The following is a 23,265-nucleotide window of genomic DNA, read 5'->3' as shown; positions in this document are numbered from 1 at the left end:
ACTGTCTGTCCTTACAAAGTAGAAAAAACGTTTTTGGCTCAAAAACTGACAGATTTTTACATGAAAAACTAGTATTTTAACGAAATCTGGCCCTATGAAGAATTCCAGTAGTTACATTACGTATTCTGGTGGAAATAATTAAAATTTGTTGTAGTACAACGAAAGATCCTTTCCTACATTCTCGGGTAGAAAGTGTCTGTCCTTACTACGTAACTTGCCAAGAACGGAGAAAGAACGTTCAACAGCAGCATTTGCTGGCTGACAACACTCAAGTTGTGTGCACACTGCTGGTGACAAACCGTGTTGCTTCATTCTGACAATGTTGTCTACATCACAATTTTTCAGCTTGCGCTTCTTGATATCAGAACCATTCAATGTCCAAGCAGTCTTGCTTCAGCTAGGATATTGCGGTACGATGACCATAAAACCATGTATCTATTTGTTTCATTTGACCATTTATGATTCACAATGAGCAGACGATGGTCCGTTTACAACGGTAGGCCTATAAAGTAGGCTACAAGCTGTAAAATATCAAATGATACGTTCACCGACAGCGCAAAATCTACGATACAAACGAAATGCAGAGGTCAAAAAATGTTTGACTTTGTAAACAATTTTGACAAATTTTGACCTAACGCTACAATTTTGACCTAATTTTGACTTTTTTTGACATGTCAAAAAAATTGCCCTACTCATAACCCATTCCGGTATGGTACACTGTCAAAATCAATACAAACAGACGAACACCGAACTTTGACTAAAATAGATCGAGGAATAGGCTGATCGAATGATCAGCTGTTAGCCGACATCGAAAATGAAATAGCTATCGCCAGTGGCGGCTCGTGACAATATCGGGTGGTGGGGCAAGGGCTGCGAGCGACTTTTATCAACATGACGTCACAATGGCGTTTTCCAACGTAAAAAAGTAACTTTAATATGATGGTCACATGAATTTCCCGACAACAGTGATTTTAACGTAGGTGCCGCGAGAGGTTAGCCGGTGAGCCGTGACTTGAAGTGTGGTAACAAATGTTTTATTCATTTTTTTTTAATCAAAGGATTATTTTACATAATGTACGTGAACTAAGAATCGTCCCTATGCCACGAATCAATTATCAGGTCATCCTTAGTAGCATGCGTTATGATTTCATGGTAGAGTTAGAGATTACGCAAATCGATAGGCCGTCCGAAAGTGTTTCGTACACGATCCTGGTGTGTTACGACCACTGAGCTGGTGGTTACGAGTTACGACCAGGTGATAGGCAACGAAAGCGGAGGTACCCGGCGTACGATTGGATCAATGGACTGGACAATTTCTATCATCATCATCATTGGTTTATTAGCAATTTTATCAGTTCAATGCACCACAAAAATGCGATACAATGAAAAGACAGGAATATGTCGAAGCGACAAGGAGTAGTCTTCTAGACCTTTAATTTTCGCTCTAAAGGCAACTGCGTAAACTAGCCTACGTACGGAGCAAAGATTCAATACGATTCATGTTCGCACTTGACTTGACCAGACTAATTCCAATGACTAGAACTCGAGAGATTGCGTAAGCCTAACTGAAAAGGTCAACGACTTCGGACACATACGCAATTGTTATCTCATAGATTGGGCCTGTCATATTGAATCCAGAACATCAATTTGAATGGTCTTTGAAGAACTAAGGACAGCAACCTCGGAACTTCGGTCTCGGAACAACATAGTACATTTTGGCCTTGAAACTGGTGATTGTGACGCAACACATACGGCTTACTGTCTGCTGCCAAATCGCCGTTGGAAAATATATTAATCAATAAATACATGAATGAAAGCCGTAAACTTAGCATACTGTTACATGAAATCACCAAGAAGTAGCATTCGCAATCTCATAACCCATTCCGGCATGGTACACTGTCAAAATCAATACAAACAGACGAACACCGAACTTTGAGTAAAATAGATCGAGGAATAGGCTGATCGAATGATCAGCTGTTAGCCGACATCGAAAATGAAATAGCTATCGCATTTGACAGGGGATTGTAAGCAAATGGTTTGAAGGCCACAATTTCACAGTGAAATGCACATTGGCGAACATAAAATTATGTGAATATTTGAATGCAAACCGAGAATCTTAGTTAGCTGTTTCATGCGATCATCGAGATATATCATTGGAAATATCATCACCGATCTCGTTATGGAACGCAGACTAGATTAGCACAGACAGACACCGGCTTTTCCGTGAGATCCGCAATGATGTAGGTAGGCTAAGTATCAGATCAGCGCGCATCTCTACCATACTCGACCTCGAAAACGAAATAACTGCCTCAATCATTGAGCGTCAACTTTAAGACTTGGCACCGCGTTCGATACTAAAATCAAGACATACCGTGCAAAAGCTCATGACAGATCTAGGTATGGAACATCGTTAAAATCAATAGAGACCAATAACGGCTTTTGCGTAAATCTGTTAGCGATAAATGAAGAGTCAGCTCTCACTCGACTTTGGAAACGAAATTACCACCCACATAGTTCAGTGACAAACTTAAAACTTATTACAGCGGTCGATACTAACATTAAGACTTACTGTGCCAAATATCATGACCGATCTCGGTATGGAACATCGTCAAAATCAATGGAGACCAATACCGGCTTTTGAGTAAAATCTGTTTGCTGTACAATGTACATGATAGATCAGCACACACTGAACTTCGGAAACAAAATTACCACCCTTATCTTCGAGTAGCAAGCCTGAAACTTGGAGCAGTGCTAAATACTACCTTCACGACATATCGTACCAAGTTTCAAGAATTATCATGGTGCGAAACACCGTCAAAATCGACATATACCAGCAAAGGTCGAGTCAACGCATATCACGGTAACCGAGTTCAGATATAGATACGATTGTTACATCACACCTTAAGGGCGACAGGCATAGTTGCCCCACTTGCTCGGCCATTTTACGAATAGGAGAGAGTAAATCACCGTTTCTTTATTGTGCGCGGCTTTGAGAGAATAGATAGTGAAAGCTTGTTGTGAGCGCTACCGGGGCAAGCCCCGGCTAGGCATTCACAAAGCGAAAACACAGAAGAGAATTCGATTTTCGCTGAGACTTCGCTATGTATGGGCATTTGTTAGCGAAAGCACAAGAATAATGCGGGTTTCGCCGTGATCTCGGTATATACTGATTGCTGTGCGTCTATAAATGGTTAAATTGTTATTGAACAGAATTTTAGGTGGGGCAATGCCCCAGTTGCCCTATAGGACGAGCCGCCACTGGCTATCGCATTTGACAGAAGATTGTAAGCAAATGGTTTGAAGGCCACAATTTCACAGTGAAATGGACATTGGCGAACATAAAATTATGTGAATATTTGAATGCAAACCGAGAATCTTGGTTAGCTGTTTCATGCGATCATCGAGATATACCATTGGAAATATCATCACCGATCTCGTTATGGGAACGCAGACACCGGCTTTTCCGTGAGATCCGCAATGACGTAGGTAGGCTAAGTATCAGATCAGCGCGCATCTCTACCATACTCGACCTCGAAAACGATGTAACTGCCTCAATCATTGAGTGTCAACTTTAAGACTTGGCACCGCGTTCGATACTAAAATCAATACATACCGTGCAAAAGCTCATGACAGATCTAGGTATGGAACATCGTTAAAATCAATAGAGACCAATAACGGCTTTTGCGTAAATTTGTTAGCGATAAATGAAGAGTCAACTCTTACTCGACTTTGGAAACGAAATTACCACCCACATAGTTCAGTGACAAACTTAAAACTTGTTACAGCGGTCGATACTAACACTTACCGTGCCAAATGTCATGACCGATCTCGGTATAGAACATCGTCAAAATCAATGGAGACCAATACTGGCTTTTGAGTAAAATCTGTTTGCTGTACTATGTACAATTGTACATGATAGATCAGCACACACTGAACTTCGGAAACGGAATTACTACCCTTATCTTTAAGTAGCAAGCCTGAAACTTGGAGCAGTGTTAAATACTACCTTCACGACATATCATACCAAGTTTCAAGAATTATCATGGTGCGAAACACAGTCAAAATCGACCTATACCAGCAAAGGTCGACTCAACGCATATTACGGTAACCGAGTTCAGATATAGATACGATCGTTACATCACACCTTAGGGGCGACAGGCATATTTGCCCCGGTTGCTCGGCCATTTTACGAATAGGAGAGAGTAAATCACCGTTTCTTTATTGTGCGCGGCTTTGAGAGAATAGATAGTGAAAGCTTGTTATGAGCGCTACCGGGGCAAGCCCCGGCTAGGCATTCTCAAAGCGAAAACACAGAAGAGAATTCGATTTTCGCAGAGACTTCGCTATGTATGGGCATTTGCAAGCGAAAGCACAAGAAGAACACGGGTTTCACTGTGATCTCGGTATGTATTGATTGCCGTGCGTCTATAAATGGTTACATTGTTATTGAACAGAATTTTAGGTGGGGCAATGCCCCAGTTGCCCTATAGGACGAGCCGCCACTGTAGGTAGCACATTGCATGAATTCATAACACATCAACGTACTGGCACTGGCAGTCATTGTCTCTAGGCTTAAAAATAGCAGTATCCTATATATATATATATTGCAATCGATATCAATCATCAAAATGCTGCAATGATCACCAACTACCACTACAATGCAACCATATCCGCACCTAACTCCTCCTCCTCCTCCTCCTCATCCGTGTCAGCGGTGTCTTACAAAAAGTCTAGAGGTGGGCCGTGCTATAAGTCGGCAGTTACGGAAAATAAGAAGAATATCGGCCTGGTGTAAATGACCATAGTAGTCGACAAACACCATGAATACCCTAAAACAAACAAACAAACAAACCTAACTTAATGCTGCAATAAATATCACGCAGTCAATGTCCTGCAATGTCGAATTTTGTGTCATAAAATCATAGTTGACTACCAAATAACGGCTATAATGTCGATCATTTTGACGCAAGGAGTTTACATAGTTCATGAATCAAAGACATCCAACATATTTGAATCCTTGCGCATTTCCATGACACTTGCGTTTCATATAAAACGTTTACAGCCCGAAAACGATAATATACTGTATCCAAAATACGGCTACGTTAACGACGGATTTCTGCGTAATTCTGACGATATTATTCTATGTGCTTTGTACAGGATTGACATCTAGCATAGGTAAATCTCTGATGACTTCTACAACAAATTTCCGAAACGTTTACAACCAGAAATCAACAGTACACTATGCGATATTTAGCACTGAAGCAGGTGCGCGAGAAAGTAGCTTGCTAACCAATTTGTGGTTGCTATGCGTATCTAATCACGTGATCGAAGTCCTGTAAAAAGCCTATTAATGACACTGTCGAATAAAACTGATCTCATTTGTTCGAAATTGACAGTCATCACAAATTTTGACACAATTGAAACTGTACGGCCACGACTATTGCGAGAGTGCGGAAATGGGTTGACCCCCTTAACTTCTACGAAGAATCATTTTCGAAATTTCGGTATTAGAGACTCACGCAAGCCCCCCCCCCTCCCTCGTTTGACCCTTGGGACTTCGGCTAGAAGAATAATTTTGGTCTCGATAGAATCAACAAGACTAGTAGAATCTATATTTAAAAAAATAATTAGGTTTCGGACTCTACATATGTCTCAATAGAATCGAATTGAAATTGGTCATTTTCGAATTTTCGGTACCCCATACACAATTATGGTCCCCGTTTGACCATTGGCACGTCGGCTAGAGGGATAATTTTGGTCTCAATATAACCGTTGAGACTAGTAGATTCCATTTCATAAGAAATTTGGCTTCGTACTCTACATATATCTCATTAGAATCGAATTGAAATAGGACATTTTCGAAATTTCGGTACCCGAAACAGACACAGGGTCCCCTTTTCACCCCTTAGTTCGGAGTGTGTACGCTATGGCTGAGCTCTGTCCTCTTGCCATATATAAAAGTGCACAGCTGCCAAGAATGAACAATGCTTTCACCAGGAGGGACCAATGAAACAACGCTCTACAAACTCTGATTTTATCTTCTTTTTTTCGAAATGTCAGAATGTACGAGATGATGATAAGAAGTACGGGAAGGCACATTCAAAATTGTAGCTCATCTATTCATCAATTTATTATAATCGTTGAGTAACATCCTAGGAGTTCTTCAGCGTCTTTGTATTGGATTTTTTTACCATGGTTATTTTGATTAATATTAAAATCAAAATTACAAGTCTAAAATATGTATGGACTTTGAAATCTGGATTCAAAAATTTCAACACATCACAGTTTTCTGCAAAAACGCCATGGTTGATTACCTGGATTGTTAATTCCCATGGTCGCGGAATTTTTCTGCCACTTGCATTTGATTTATTCGCAAGCGTCCTCAGTAGGCAAAGTTTCGACTTGACGCACTTACACACCGATAATACGTCATCGTATTCCCACATTTGATTCGTATAGCCATGCATTTTCAACCTATGTCATGATTTTTGATAGCAAAAAAGCCTGTGGCGACGAAGTTGCTGCTGCTGTTGATTTGATTTGGTTACCGGGCTTACGCAAAAGCTCTTAACGTGCTCAAAAATTTCCTTGTGTTGTCACTCTGATAAAATTGTCGGGATCGGTGCTTCAAATGTAGTCAAAATCGGAGCTGTCTCGAAAGAAACCGTTGATGAAATTTCCGGCATTTTGCGGCGCTTTCGCCGTGGATTATTTGCCTTCTTCGCTGATTATATCATCATCCTCGGAGGTCGATACGATAAGCAGATGAGGTCTTTTAATATCGTTTCTGAAATAGTTAGGGCGATTATTCATGCGATATTTTTTTCAAAAATGTATAGATATCTATTTCTGTCGTGTATAACGTAACCTATGAGACAGTGAGAATGGAAAAGATTGTGGAGAGGTACAGTTCAGGAATTAATTCCTTTTATGAATAAACTTGAACTTGAAATTCGCGATTTCGAATAAAATATGCTACATATTAATCAATAGGGATGGTGTGAACATAGCAGGGTTGTAACCAAGTCACAAGGCTCCGAGTCACAAGTCAAACTCACTTTTATAGTTTTGACTCGAGTCAAGTCGAGTCATTTTTAATTCACCACGAGTTAAGTCCGAGTTCAAATCAGCGAGCGGTGGGTCGAGTCCGAATCATGGTATTATGACTTAAGACCGAGTCCGAGTCATTGCGTTGACTGCTCAGTGCTCACCAGAGTTGGATCAATTACAATATTCTAGTTCAATTACAATTACAATTGCAATTACTTACTTGCATGTTTCAAGTACATTACAATTACAAATACTCAATGCTAAAAAATATCAAATTACAATTACAATTATAACTAATAATACAATTACTTTTAAAATTGATTCAGTAAAGAGGTGTTCTTTGACAACCGAAGCGACGTAATTCGCAACAATCTCAAGCTATTCCTGTTTCATTCCTGATATGTAGAATACCTTTTAATTTGAAAAAAAAACTCGAACGTATTCGAACTATTCCTGATCATTAGTACTGAAAACTACAAGAACAGAAAAATATTTCAAGCGACTATTAAGAACCAAAGGTTCGAGCGACTAACAGCGAATAGGCTACATGACAGTCAATGAAATGTAATCAAACGATTAGGATAATCAGAGCTGAGTCAGGCTAATGAAATGTAATTGGTAAGGCGTCAGCAATAAGGATGATAACGATAAGATGCGTCAATTAAAATAAATGCAAAAGGACAGAACTTCCTGATAACTAAGAAATACAATATTTTGGTTCGCATTTACATTTTCACTAGCTCAGAAACTGTTCGATTGTATTTGATGAACATTAGGGTGCGAAAAGTTTCTGGCCCCAGTAAATTTGGCCAAGATTGGAGGTAAGATTGGGATAACATCTCTACAAATGCGTGATCAAGTTTGATGAAGCCTTGGTTGGAAACTTGAAATTTTTTGCTATTGTTGCAACAAGCCTCGGCACTGGTCAGAGATTTAAAAAACTTTGACCGTGGTGTAGGAAATGGTTCAGCACAGGTTTCAGAAGAGTTTATTTGCTGTTCATCCATTTTTGAAATATTAAGAACAGTTTAGCGTGACTGAATTATCTATAGATATAGTGGAGCACCCTTAGAACACCGATATAATTATTACATGTGGTGACTGTTTACTAAGGCCTTAAGGCCCCTCGTCGTCATCCTGGTGCGTACCGGATTTTCACTGGTGCGACGATTGATTAAATGAAAAAATTTTGATCAAATTACAATTACACAACATAGTAATGCTTCAATTACAGTTACAATTACATGAAAAAATGTAATGAATTACTTTCAGCTCAATTACAAATTACAATTGATCCAACTCTGGTGCTGCACTGCTCAGTTTCGAGTTGAAGTCTTGTTGAAACAACTTTTCATAACTCTGTTTGGTGATATAGAATGGTTTGCACTGAAAATATACTAATTTTCCACACCTTCAACAGTTTTTGGTCGCATTTTCAATACCAGCAGCAATAGGCGAAATAACAACAGTGTGGTTAGTTTACTAATAGGTAAATAACTATTCTTTTAAATTACAATGAAATGTCATTCACAATGCCGAACTCGATCAACATTACGATATCTCGCTTGAACATTGAGCTTTTTACAGATTCTAGAGTCCTCATTCTACTTACCCATTTCGACTTTCGAGTAGAACTTTCCCATCTATACGTTAAAGAAGTAATATGATATTTTACCACTAAATAACTGTTAACATTTAAACCAGTTAGTTCGAGCAACCTATTTCCAATGGTAAAATTGAATATCGACCACGCTATGTACAATTGTACATACAAGACGACAGAAAACAGCAAGCCTGTCTCAAGCCGTGAAAGATATCCGAATAAATATAAAAATGTCGAAAAATCAGCCCATCAATCTCATTGGCATCGGATTTTTCTCAAATGAATCCATTTCTTTGTTATGTTGTTTCGCTTCGTTACCTACTTCCTGCTATGTTCTCACGTTTCATCGAATAATATATATTTAATGTCGCTGTGCGGTTGGATGGTGCATTTCCAGCTGTATTCGTGTATATGGCGAATCGTGCAAAGGGATGCTCAGTTTTACTGTTTTAGGTAGGTTTGAGGATTTCCAAGGCAGTGTGCAATATGTAAATGGGTTCCTGAAGTCAGAAAAATATCTACAGTGAGGTTTTGTATCACCTCAAACCACATGAGCTGCTTGAATCTTGATATATAGGGTATTTTAGTAGGCTAGGTAAAATCGCGGCACTGAAATTTGAGCGGAACCCCCCGTTTCAGCCGATATTCTTCCAGCTCAACATGCGCTGCCCAGTGATGCGCATTGCACTGCACACAGATGCAAGGCATGAGTTACAGAAAAAAAAGTAGATAGAATAAGTTTTAGGCATAAGGCATGGGAAACGGACTGAAAGGAAGCCACGACTTTCTGAAAGTCGACTAATTCTGAACAATCCTAGGGCCCACCCTAGTCATATTTATCAATGGTTATGTGTTATGTCACTATATTATAAGATCGAAAATGCTTGTGACCTAGCCAGTGACACTGCACTGCACTGCAGATTTGAAACTAGATTAGTTATTCTTATGTAGACTTGTCATTCAGTGAATTTAGCTATATTATCATAACAGGTTAACTTATTACGCAGGATTATATTTGTGCAGTGTGTATATATTGGTGTAATCAACTGAATTCCGGTTCGACATGCAGATTTCAAGGACCATATAGCTGGCACCCGTTTTCCTGTTACGCAGATTATTGTTTTTTTGCACATATACAACTCGTTTGTTATTACTATGACGATTCGACACTTCTTCGACCGTTGCTGCCTTGGTAGCTGTCAACTGTGAATAAAAGGAAATATCAAATCTGCTTTTATGGACTTCAGCTGCATATATTTGAAAGACAGTTAAAACATAATACAACATCTAATAAGATTACAAATGAACTATGATCGATTCTGATCTAACAATATTTTGCTATATTTCAGAGTCTGGTGTCTTCATCTCAGTTGCAATAACTATAATCGAAAGAATTCGCGCATGTGGGTTACGTACATGTGACATTATTGGGAAGGAATTTGCTTGGAAGAGTGATTTCAGGATTCATATGTCATGCATGCTGGTGTCAATGGTCATGAATGTGAGGTTTGTGGGAAAGAATTCACACAAAAGAGCACCCTCAACAGACACATGGCTGTGCATACTGGTGTTAAAGCCCATGCATGTGATATTTGTGGGAAAGAATTTGCTCGAAAGAGTCATTTTAACATTCATATGGCCAGGCATGTGGCAGTCAAATTCCATAAATGTGATGTTTGTGGGAAAGAATTCATACGAAAGAGCAACCTCAACGAACACATGGCTGTGCATACTGATGTCAAAAGCCACATTACGGTAGTATATTCTTTTAATGTTGTGAAATAACCTACTGTACTCGTAGGAAATATACGTCTTCTAGCATCTTCACATTCAGAAAAGAATTGTAACATTTTAAGCACATTGGAAAGATTTGGTATGTCTTCTACACAATCCGTTATTGGACCAAACTTCCATTTGTTGTTATATCATATGTATAAACGGCCATTCTATATTTGTATTTCAGCTAGAAGATTCAAGCAATGATTTACCATATAAAGAGTCCCACTGCATCCAAGAGATTATCATATTTTTTGCTTGTACTAATTCTCGTTAGCTCGATAGCTCGTTAGACTCTGAATAATGTCACCATGTTATGTGGAATTTCCGGGTGTATACTAAATCAATGAGCTGTCATATTAAAGAGCGCTACACACAGGATGTGGCAAGCGACATTTTTTGCATCAAGCGGCATGCGTTGGTAATTCAAACCGGACGTGACGGATGTGGCAACTCTTTCACCCAAAGCGGCAAGCGTCAGAGTTGAAATTTTCCGCCCGCCGCTTTGACTGCATTGTATAGCGTTTTGTGTCTGGTGTATTTCGAATGACAGACATGTCTGCGGTGTGTTCGGAATGTAATATTACTATAAAATCATGTCTGGGTTATGTCTAAAACAGGGGTCGCCAACTCAAAACAGGTCGCGGGCCACTTTTCATATTTTATACGGCCGGGGGCTGCAAAAATTCAATATCGCGATAAATAGGCCACACAGTTTTACAACCACGTTTATAAAACTTCACGTTAGTACCATGCTGTGCTCTGTAGCATGAGCGGCGGGGGCATGTAGTTACCTGAAAAGAAAAAAATATTCTGATAAAAAATACAAATACAATAAAATTATCATGACCATCACTTTCATTCTATTTTGAACTATTAACTGCGCACGATACCTGGCAACCCTTTTCGGCGACCAAAGAATCGATATTGGGGTTAGCTAGACATGTTACTTCTGGAAAACTACCTCCTCATAAAGCTTGGTATTGTGGGAAAGCCCTAAGTCGTTTTCTAAGCCAAGGTAATGCTTAGTCAATATGACCAATGACCATTCGTATCAGCTATATATTCCTCCATAAACTGATACTAACATCGCCGAAGCTGTATCACATAGTAAGAAATAGAAGTGTTGGGTGCAGGAGAATAGCTCATTTTGAACAGCAAAAACAACACTTTTAAACTGAAATCAATTTCAGCGTTTTAAAAGACTTTACTAAGCGTTCTTTCTGAATCTCAAATCAGGTCGCGTGCGTCGGCTACCCGGACATCATGTCTGGTGTGTGGTCGGACTACATTGTCACTTGAACATCAATCCTGGGGTGGCCTATGTCTGGAGCGTGTTCGAACCGTGCTTTCACTCGTACATTATGTCTGGGTTGTGTTTAAGGCAGGATTGTAACCAAGTCACAATCTTACTTTTATAGATTTGACTCGAATCAAGTCTAGCCATTTTTAATTCACCAGCGAGTCAAGACCGAGGGGTCAACCCCCCCTTTTTGTAACGTGACACCCCGTCCTTTTGAAATGACCATTCTAACGCCTATATTCGGTTGCAATTCAATAAGTCGTATTATCAGAGTTGCATGCGGCCAATTAGCGAGAAATGATTTGCCAATTAGCGTGATTCGTCTGTACATAACGTAACGCGATTTCCAGCTGAGATTGTTGCAGAATTAGGCCGTTGGTTGCCGTGCGCGTGGCAATCATCGCTGGCCTGTTTATGGCGTCCCCAACAAGCTGGGTTCCGCTGGGTTGAAGATGCGCATCTGTAATAGGCCTGGTGCGCACTATTCGATCGTTGGTCTGCACAATCGCATCTGCATTGGCCTGGTGTGCACGATATAATATATGGCTTGCATAATCGCATCGCCATTGGCCTGGTATGCATGATATCATTGCTCGCCTACGCAATCACATCTGCAATAGGCCTGGCACGAAAGATATCATCGCTGACCTAACAATCGGGTCTTGGGCCTGGCATGCTTTGTCTGCTGTCTTTCGGTGGTTTGGAGACAATGCCGTTCAGTGTATGTTTCTTAGCAATTGTGATTGAAGAGTTACATCGCGAAATTGAATGACATCGAATGTCAGCAAACATGCCTAATTGATTTCCGCTAACACTTAAACATAACGATTTGAAGATGTCTGTCAAGGCTTAAGTTATAAAAGACGAGAAAGGTTTGAACCCCCTGAAATCGATGCGATTATAAAACGGATTCTATAACAACTAGGACATTTTTGACTTGCGCAAATCGTCGCCGATGCTGCGTAATACGCGTTCACGAGAGATCAGATACTCGCTAATTGACAGCACGTCGTAACGCGTTGACAAGGTTATCATTCGCGTAACTTCGTCAACACATGGAGATTGTATATTCGGCATTTACGCATGTACTTAACCATAATGAATTGATGTTATATTAGTAAATTTGAAAAAAGACAGAAACCCCACTTTCATTTCAAACCACCCATTATTTTTCGGCTGGCTACGCACCTGGAGAGTATCCACTATCCAGTATCCAGCCATGACGCAAGTCCAAGTGTGACTCCGTTTGCACAAGGATATCACATACGGGGTGTGATGTCCAGGTTACAACACGGTCAAAGCACATCCATGATATAGGCAGCACCGTAACTGCCGCACCCCAAACCCTTCAATTGGGGGGGGGGCGAGCTCGAAGGGGGCCCAAAATTATTTCGTGAATTAGCATAAATTATAGAGTATATTCTGAAAATTTATGCAACTTTTTAAACAATTTTTCGCGATTTTGCGCGATTTCAAGGTGCCAAATATCATGATTATTTGGTACTCTTCCCGCAAGAAAAGAACACGCAAGATTTTTAGAAATGGACATACCGGCGTTGGCCAATACCGCGACACGACGCACCAAGACATATAACGATTTAGGACGTATTACATGCGACTCCAAAAAGTGTGCCGGAACGATCGGCAGCGTAAAAACCTTGGCCGGAAAGGACTGCCCTTACGCTGACGGAAAACTTCGTTATATATACAAAATACATATAACTTTAATTGTCCATAGCCTAGGCGCCTAAATGACTGGCGCCGAATGCTCCTGTCTTGGCAATCTGAACCTCAGAAGACGAATTCCATCCCGCAGGGAAAAATTATACGCCAGTGAAGAAAAACCAATTTGAAATCGTGTGCGTTAGTTAGGTACGTTTGCCCGATTCTATATTTTTTGATGTAGCAGACAGGAGGTCACGAAATAACATCATGTAACAAAATCATACCAACAAGTCCGCCCGCCGAAGATGTTTAATTATTCTTAACGGGCCCTACAGTTTTTAAGACACCTCACTCAGCTCTACCGGTAAATATGATAAAGTGAGCAGAGAGGACAAGAAAATGATAGCAATATATATGCGATTCCCGATCTTATTGACCGATTTTATCATTAATTATGGAAAATTTTTGCGCTTCGCGCTGGCTCACTAAACAGCACGGCTGATTTCGTGGAAAAAGCGATCAACACCATGGGGGGGGTGGTTTATCACCCTATGGGAGCCCAAGACCCAAGTTTTAGGGGGACCAGACGAAGTGCTGTTTCGTTCCTGCCAACGGGTATACGCCCGAAGATGTTTAATTATAATTGAGGGGTCACACCTTTTCAAATACATCTCAATCAGCTACACCTGTAAATCTGATTACGTCAGCAGATAGGGGATAAAAATTGCTAGCAATATATATGCAACCTACGATGATACTGACCGATTAAATCATGAATTCTTGAAATTTTTCGCGCCTGGCGCGTCTAGGCGAGAGTGGGAGGCCCATAAAACGGACACCCAACATTGATGATAAGTAGCGGCAAAGAGCAGGTAGACAAGGGGGGTCTGTGGGGCGAAGCCCCCCATAAGTCAGATTTATCACCCTATGGGGGCCCAATACCAACGTTTTAGGGGGGCCGGACGAAGTGCTGTTACGGCCCTGGGTATAGGCTAACCCAGACATGATGCGGATTCCAATCACACCCCAGACACTGCCAACCTGGATGACCTAGTTACAACGTATCAGACACAGCTCAGACATGATGTCCTAGTTAGAACGCAGTTCAAACGCAACTCTGGCACACTCCAGACAATATGTACTAGTTACAATTCGCTGTTCGGGCACACCGCAGACATGATGTATTGCATTTGAGCAAGGCACCAGATATATGTCTGATTTGGATGACTACTCCAAGTCATTTCGACACCGGCCTATCTTTGTATCGCAGTCTTTTGGTGTATTGAAGTGATGAAATTCGTAGCAATAAATTGAATTGAATTCCTATGTACATAGATTCCTTTACGCCTTCGACAGTGTAAAACTCGAGAAATTTGAGTGTATGATGTTCCACCTACTATCATAACCCTCGCGGCTTTTTTAGTTTTGAGCCGAAGTAAAATTTTGTAATTGGGATGTGAAATACCTGGCAGTATTTCTGTCAGATGTTGAAAGATTGCAGAAAATGTGATGATTTTGTCATTTGCTGAGTATTCTCATTATGTTATTGTTGTTAACCAGTAAATTTTCTTTATCCTTCTTGATTTACTCGATAGTTTTGGACTATGTTAGTTCTGATCATATAAATTTCATTCTATATAGGATTTGTGTTTGACTTGTATTGTACTTTGGTAACTGGTAAGCCTACTTGTAATGTACACACCCAGTCGTTTTTATACTGGTTGCTATGCTTTGAAATGTTTGAAGAGAAAATATAGAGCTATATGCAGTGTAGGAGGCTTTTTGAAACATGGCGTATTCTGGTTAAATCAAGTTTTATCTCATCTCCTATGTAAATCAAACAATGAAAATATTGGTTCGAATTTATCACTTTGTGAAATAGAGGAATAGCTATAAAACGAATTTTACAACTATATTTCGTTGAAAAGTTTTGTTGTTGTGGTTGACAAATTAATTCGATTATTCGTCATGAATTTATAGATGAGTAAAGTCAATGGAATTCAGATATGACTGGTTTACATGTGCTGGTGTGAAACGCGGTATCGTTTTTTAGAACGACTGGGAAATTGTGGAGGGCAGTGTAGCCGCTATGCCGCCCGACTGGAAAGAGAGGCAGGCAAATCTGGGACGGACAGACTTTGTAAACAACAACACCAGGTAGACGCAATGTAATCAACAAAAGGCATACGTTCTTATTCAAACATCTTTGAATATGTGTCGGTTGAAAAGCGGTTTCGGCCTTCAGTAAGATGCAACACAATAAAATGAGACAATTCAGTGGTTTTTCACCATTTTTAACATGCACCTATAAATTTGTTTGGGGGATTGCGTGCAACCCCTTTTTTGAATTGGTCCCAGAAGATGTCTTGAACTGAACAACCAGGGCAGCCAAAAATTATTAAGTAGCCTAACCGCGAATCACGGCCTCGTCAGGATTAAATAATTTTTCTCTTCCAATTTATAAAAATTATACAATATACCATCAGAAAATTCATTAAATTCATTAAAAAGAAATTTAATTCTTTAGACAACTCAACGCAATTCCATAGGATAGGCCAGAGGTTCCCAACGTGCCATACACAGGCTACCCGATTTGTATATATGAGAACCTCCTCCAAATGCGTTTCATATTACTGATTCAATTGAATAGTATATTCATATTGAAATGAACCCAAATATTTTCGGCTGACACTCGTCAGGGGTAATCGTCAGCAACTAGTGGAGAATTCAAAAGAACAGCGTATATCAACAATCAACAATCGTAACACACAATATGACGTCACCAGCACGGAATGTCGAATACGAGAGCGTTTAATGTACTATTTTTAGATGATACACGAACTCTTTTTGTTGATTACTGATTCAATAAAGACCCATTTTAAGTGCAATGAGAGGATTAGAATTACATACGCTTGTCGGTTGCCCGACATTTGAGAATGAAACGCAATGAAAAACGACGGATGAGAATGCGGCGCTAAGCATGAACTTTATATCCCCCAATCTAACTAACCCAAAGTAACAGCAGCGCTGATATTAGCCTTCCCTAAATAATCCTATCCCCAGCTCTAAATTCAACCATAACTTTGAACCACGTCCTCAAGTTTCCACGCCGAAAAGTGTTGCATGCGGTGCAATGAAAAACAACAGTAGCAAGAAACCTTGAGACCCTGAAATTTACCCTTACACTAATCCTAACCAAACACACAAACCTAACTCAAACCGACCTTAACTTAATCCACATGTTCAAGTGTTTCCACCTTCGTTGTAACTCGATTTTCTGGTGACTCGACTTGACTCGAGGCATTTTCTCAAAATGCAGTCCAGGTCATATGACTCAAGCAGGCACATAGCCTGGAGGTCAAGGGTTGAGACCATTCCTTCAAAAACAATGTAATGCGACGCTGGCCTACAGCCGGCCTACACAATTGCATCTGCAATAGGCCTGGTATGAAAGATATAATCGCTGGCCTAACTATCGCGTCTCAGACCTAGCATGCTTAGCCTACTATCTCTCGGTGACTTGAAGACAATGCCGTTAAGTGTATGCTGATTATCAGGGTTGTAACCAAGTCGCGAGGTTCCGAGTCACAAGTCAGTCTCTCCCTTATGGTTTTGACTCGAGTCAAGTTGAGACATATTCGATTCACCACCGAGTCAAGTCCGAGTCCAAGTCACGGAGTAGAGTGTCGAGTCCGAGTCATAGTGTTTTGACTCGAGTCCGAGTTCAAGTCATTGTGTTGACTGATCAGTTCCGAGATAATGTCATGTGAAACCCAATTTTTGCAACTTTGCTCGGTGATATTGATAGCTTCACATTTACAATATACTAATTTTCCTCACTTCAGTTTTTGGTAGCATTTTCAAGTACCAGTACTAATAGACGAAATAACAACGGTGTGATAACTTTTCTTTATTCGAAATTACAATGAAATGCCTTTCTTGGTAGACCCAGTCTCGAGTCATATGACTTGGTCCGGGTCATGCGCAATGACTCGTACAAGTCGAGTCAATACACAAATTGACTCGAGTCGAGTCATTTTCATTTATAAGAAAATGACTCGAGTCAAGTCGAGTCACCAAAAATCGCGACTCGAGTCTTACTGGAGTCGAGTCATTACACCCTGCTGAATAGCGATTGTGACTAAAGAGTGACATCGCGAAACTGAATGACATCGAGTGTCCGCAAATATGTGCGTGCGTACATGTGTATTTTGTAACTGGTGTCCGTTTATACTTGAACATTACCATCCGATAATGTGTGTGAAGGCTTGAGTTATATAAGATGAGAAAGGTTAGAAATTGAACCACCTGAAATCGGTGCCATTATAGAACAGACTCCATCCAGACATTTTGACTTGCGCAAATCGACGCCGAGGCCACATAATACGAAGTGATAATGCGAAGTCCTTTACGCATGTACTTAACCCTATTGAATTGATGCTATATTAGTAAATTCGAAAAATATCGAAACCCTCGCCTCCTTTTTATTACAACCCCCTTATTTTACGGCTGTCTACGCGCCTGGAATCAAGACTCAGTCAGCCAAGACCGACATTTCATTATAATTTCGAAGAATAGTAAAGTAGCCACAATTTTGGTATTTTGTCTAATGTTACTAGTACTTGAAAATGCGACCAGAAACTACTAAAATTTATGAAATTATAAATGCTAACCATTGGATATTACCAGAGTTATAAAAAGTGGGTTTAACAAGACTCTGACTGGAAACCGAGCAGTCAACACAATGACTTGGACTCGGACTCGAGCAGTGGCGGCTCGTGACAATATCGGGTGGTGGGGCAAGGGCTGCGAGCGACTATTATCAACATGACGTCACAATGGCGTTTTCCAACGTAAAAAAGTAACTTAAATATGATGGTCACATGAATTTTCCGACAACAGTGATTTTAACGTAGGTGCCGCGAGATGTTTGCCGGTGAGCCGTGACTTGAAGTGTGGTAACAAATGTTTTATTCATTTTTTTTTAATCAAAGGATTATTTTACATAATGTACGTCAGTGGTTCTTAACCTTGCCACCAGCGCCCCCCCAAGGGGCGCTAGCAATTTTGAAGGGGGCGGAAATGCTCAGGGGGCAAAATGGGGGGCGCTGGGATCAGGGGGCGGTATGGGGGGCGCTGGAGAAAAATGGCTTCGCAGTAGATGATGTGGTGGTAGGGCATATCCTTAATGAGTATTCAGAGCAATTAACACCGAGAACTTCGTTATATATTGCCTACAAAAGACATATAGGTTTAATTGTCCAATGTCCATGGGCGCCTAAATGACTGGCACCGAATGTTCATGTCTTGGCAATCTGAACCCCAGAAGAGGAATTCCATCTGGCAGGGAAAAATTTTATGCCAGTGAAGAAATACCAATTTGAAATCGTGTGCGTGTTTTAGTTTAGTACGATTGGACGACAGGGATATCTAAAACTAGATATTCCTGTTGAGCGATATCCCTGTTGGGCGAAATGAAGACTTTTTTTTGTTTTTTTGTTTTTTTTGGTCATCCACCAAGCAATGTGGAGTGAAAAACGTGTTTTTGAGCTCTGAGCGGAAGTGATGACCTTTTTTTTTTTTTTCTTTAGTCAACCGACCGCAAAGTGGGAAAAATTCACCGGTTTTTGAGAATTTTACTCCGGTTTTGTATCTTGCAAATTTCTGAAAAAGTGTCCTCTTTTTGCATTTTCAAAATATGGTAAGCCTATGTTACGGCCCTCCCTCTTACTCATTGTCTTTATTACATTCCTTACAATATGAGGTTGGGGGGCGCTGGAGCACAATATATTTTGAAAGGGGGCGCTGGAGGAAAAAAGGTTAAGAACCACTGATGTACGTGAACTAAGAATCGTCCCTATGCCACGAATCAATTATCAGGTCATCCTTAGTAGCATGCGTTATGATTTCATGGTAGAGTTAGAGATTACGCAAATCGATAGGCCGTCCGAAAGTGTTTCGTACACGATCCTGGTGTGTTACGACCACTGAGCTGGTGGTTACGAGTTACGACCAGGTGATAGGCAACCAAAGCGGAGGTACCCGGCGTACGATTGGATCAATGGACTGGACAATTTCTATCATCGTCATCATTGGTTTATTAGCAATTTTATCAGTTCAATACACCACAAAAATGCGATACAATGAAAAGACAGGAATATGTCGAAGCGACAAGTAGTAGTCTTCTAGACCTTTAATTTTCGCTCTAAAGCAGTGGTTCCCAACCTTTTTCGACCCATCGCCCCCTTCTCAAGATCCACACCGATCATCGCCCCCCAAATTTTGTGCACCGATAATTGGGCATACAGACTGTAATCACCGGCGGGTTGACTAAAAAAAAAAAAAAAAAAGGTCATCTTTCACCGCTCACAGCTGAAAATAACGTTTTTTCGCTCCGCATTGCTAGGTGGATGACTAAAATAAAAAAAAAAAAAAAAATAAAAAAAAAAGTTCAGCCGTTTTTACGCGTCATCGCCCCCCTATCGCCCCCTTCGCTATTTTCGCCCCCCGTCGCCCCCTTTGTCCATTTTCGCCCCCCTGTCGCCCCCTTCGTCATTTTCGCCCCCCTAGATCGCCAAATCGCCCCCTAGGGGGCGATATCGCCCACGTTGGGAACCACTGCTCTAAAGGCAACTGCGTAAACTAGCCTACGTACGGAGCAAAGATTCAATACGATTCATGTTCGCACTTGACTTGACCAGACTAATTCCAATGACTAGAACTCGAGAGATTGCGTAAGCCTAACTGCAAAGGTCAACGACTTCGGACACATACGTAATTGTTATCTCATAGATTGGGCCTGTCATATTGAATCCAGAACATCAATTTGAATGGTCTTTGAAGAACTAAGGACAGCAGCCTCGGAACTTCGGTCTCGGAACAACATAGTACATTTTGGCCTTGAAACTGGAGATTGTGACGCAACACATACGGCTTACTGCCTGCTGCCAAATCGCCGTTGGAAAATATATTAATCAATAAATACATGAATGAAAGCCTTAAACTTAGCATACTGTTACATGAAATCATCGAGAAGTAGCATTCGCAATCTCATAACCCATTCCGGCATGGTACACTGTCAAAATCAATACAAACAGACGAACACCGAACTTTGAGTAAAATAGATCGAGGAATAGGTTGATCGAATGATCAGCTGTTAGCCGACATCGAAAATGAAATACCTATCGCATTTGACAGGGGATTGTAAGCAAATGGTTTGAAGGCCACAATTTCACAGTGAAATGCACATTGGCGAACATAAAATTATGTGAATATTTGAATGCAAACCGAGAATCTTAGTTAGCTGTTTCATGCGATCATCGAGATATACCATTGGAAATATCATCACCGATCTCGTTATGGAACGCAGACTAGATTAGCACAGACAGACACCGGCTTTTCCGTGAGATCCGTAATGATGTAGGTAGGCTAAGTATCAGATCAGCGCGCATCTCTACCATACTCGACCTCGAAAACGATGTAACTGCCTCAATCATTGAGTGTCAACTTTAAGACTTGGCACCGCGTTCGATACTAAAATCAAGACATACCGTGCAAAAGCTCATGACAGATCTAGGTATGGAACATCGTTAAAATCAATAGAGACCAATAACGGCTTTTGCGTAAATCTGTTAGCGATAAATGAAGAGTCAGCTCTCACTCTACTTTGGAAACGAAATTACCACCCACACAGTTCAGTGACAAACTTAAAACTTATTACAGCGGTCGATACTAACATTAAGACTTACTGTGCCAAATATCATGACCGATCTCGGTATGGAACATCGTCAAAATCAATGGAGACCAATACCGGCTTTTGAGTAAAATCTGTTTGCTGTACAATGTACATGATAGATCAGCACACACTGAACTTCGGAAACGAAATTACCACCCTTATCTTTGAGTAGCAAGCCTGAAACTTGGAGCAGTGCTAAATACTACCTTCACGACATATCGTACCAAGTTTCAAGAATTATCATGGTGCGAAACACCGTCAAAATCGACATATACCAGCAAAGGTCGAGTCAACGCATATCACGGTAACCGAGTTCAGATATAGATACGATTGTTACATCACACCTTAAGGGCGACAGGCATAGTTGCCCCACTTGCTCGGCCATTTTACGAATAGGAGAGAGTAAATCACCGTTTCTTTATTGTGCGCGGCTTTGAGAGAATAGATAGTGAAAGCTTGTTGTGAGCGCTACCGGGGCAAGCCCCGGCTAGGCATTCACAAAGCGAAAACACAGAAGAGAATTCGATTTTCGCAGAGACTTCGCTATGTATGGGCATTTGTTAGCGAAAGCACAAGAATAATGCGGGTTTCGCCGTGATCTCGGTATATACTGATTGCTGTGCGTCTATAAATGGTTAAATTGTTATTGAACAGAATTTTAGGTGGGGCAATGCCCCAGTTGCCCTATAGGACGAGCCGCCACCGGACTCGAGTCATAGTACTATGACTCGGACTCGACCCTCTGCTCGCTGCCTTGAACTCGGACTTGACTCGGTGGTGAATTGAAATGACAAAAGCTATGCGTTATCCACACACTCTAGCAGTGTTGGGATGACTCGAGTCAACTTTTTCGTATGACTTGACTTGACTCGAGTCACTTTGAAAAAATGACTTGACTTGACTCGGCGCTTCAAAAATGCCAATTGACTCGTGACTCGGAGCAAAATTAACGAGTCAATTTCAAGTCAACGGTGTAAATTAAATCACCTCATTATATGTATGTTCGGATTTTCGCGATACGAAGATGTCACTTGTAAGGGCAATCAGTCATTCGCTGATTTACTTTACTGACCGCAAACGACACAATCACAGCTTACGTTGTCGTAGTATAGTAGTAGATTAATCTAATAGCAACGTATCTTTTTTTCTTAGACGGCTCAGTGCATGTTTTACGCAGTGCTCACTTTCACCAACCCTTGAATAATTTAAATCGAACTAACAAATATTATGCATTCATACTCTCGCGGATGTGCAGATGGGTAGTGTAGTCTACTGTACCATATCTATTTGTTTCAACTTCGTATTCGATCCTCTATTTTGGTTGATAATAACAGACTGAAACATGTAGCTATACGCAGTACCTCACGTATTTTATGAGCGGTGTGAGCGATACAACACCTTTTGCATGTATATTACCTTTATATTCGTCATTAGATTCAAATTAAATGGCCAATTATTCAGTTTTTCACCCTGTTAGCAAAATATAGTGACTTTGCGTCCTGACTCATACTTCGAAAATTCAATTTGACTTGAATCGTGACTTGACTCGTGACTTGACTTGACTTGACTCGACTTGACTCGATTCACCTCCAAAAAACGAGAGACTTGACTTGACTCGAGTCACTTGTGAAAATCGATTGACTTGACTTGACTCGAGTCAAAATCTGCAATGACTCGAAATGACTCGTGACTCGAAGGTAGTGACTTGATCCCAACACTGCACTCTAGTGTTGCATGATTATTACCAATGTTCAAAATCCAAGCTGATTGTAGCTGCGTGTAATGTTATATCCATTTCGCCAGCCTACCAAGTTCCACGTCAGGTGTCATGCGTGACAGCGCCAGATCGGAGTCTTGTATGATATCCAATTCGAATAGTGCTCCGGATGACAGCGGCGCGGGACCTAGTGGCACTGCCGGTGCGTTAGCAGCGGCCGAACAGTTCCGGCAGCAAAGGCATAGAAGCGAAGAAGAGAATCGGGGGCAGCAATTAAGTGACAGCTACCGTTCGGTGAGTAGATGTCATTGTTGGGACCGGAGGAGGGCTGGGCTTGGGACAGACTTGGACAACTCGAAAATTTCTGGTTTTTCTAAATTATACAAGAATAGTTTTTTTCTAACTTTGTATATTTT

The 23,265-nt window shown here is 40.8% G+C and overlaps 1 protein-coding gene across 3 annotated transcripts in view; it reads left to right on the top strand.

Moving 5' to 3' along the window:
* Positions 1-9,023: 9,023 nt before the first annotated feature.
* Positions 9,024-23,265, top strand: part of LOC145446937 (E3 ubiquitin-protein ligase NEDD4-like) — a 42,128-nt gene continuing 27,886 nt past the window's right edge. For 2 of the 3 annotated variants that reach the window (XM_080325328.1, XM_080325327.1), the window contains exons 1-3: positions 9,025-10,408; positions 15,451-15,554; positions 22,936-23,143. In XM_080325328.1, the coding sequence (XP_080181454.1) occupies positions 10,127-10,408; positions 15,451-15,554; positions 22,936-23,143 (594 nt within the window). In that variant the 5' untranslated portion in view covers positions 9,025-10,126. Of the gene's footprint in view, positions 10,409-15,450; positions 15,555-22,935; positions 23,144-23,265 lie in introns of all 3 variants that reach the window. The other variant, XM_080325326.1, reaches the window with a different exon arrangement.

Source organism: Botryllus schlosseri, chromosome 9 (assembly GCF_051294905.1).
Source record: "Botryllus schlosseri isolate E-star chromosome 9, Bs_hap1, whole genome shotgun sequence".
Taxonomy (NCBI): domain Eukaryota; kingdom Metazoa; phylum Chordata; class Ascidiacea; order Stolidobranchia; family Styelidae; genus Botryllus; species Botryllus schlosseri.
The sequence above is the reverse complement of the archived record's forward strand: the minus strand, read 5'-3'. Positions and strand labels throughout refer to the sequence as shown.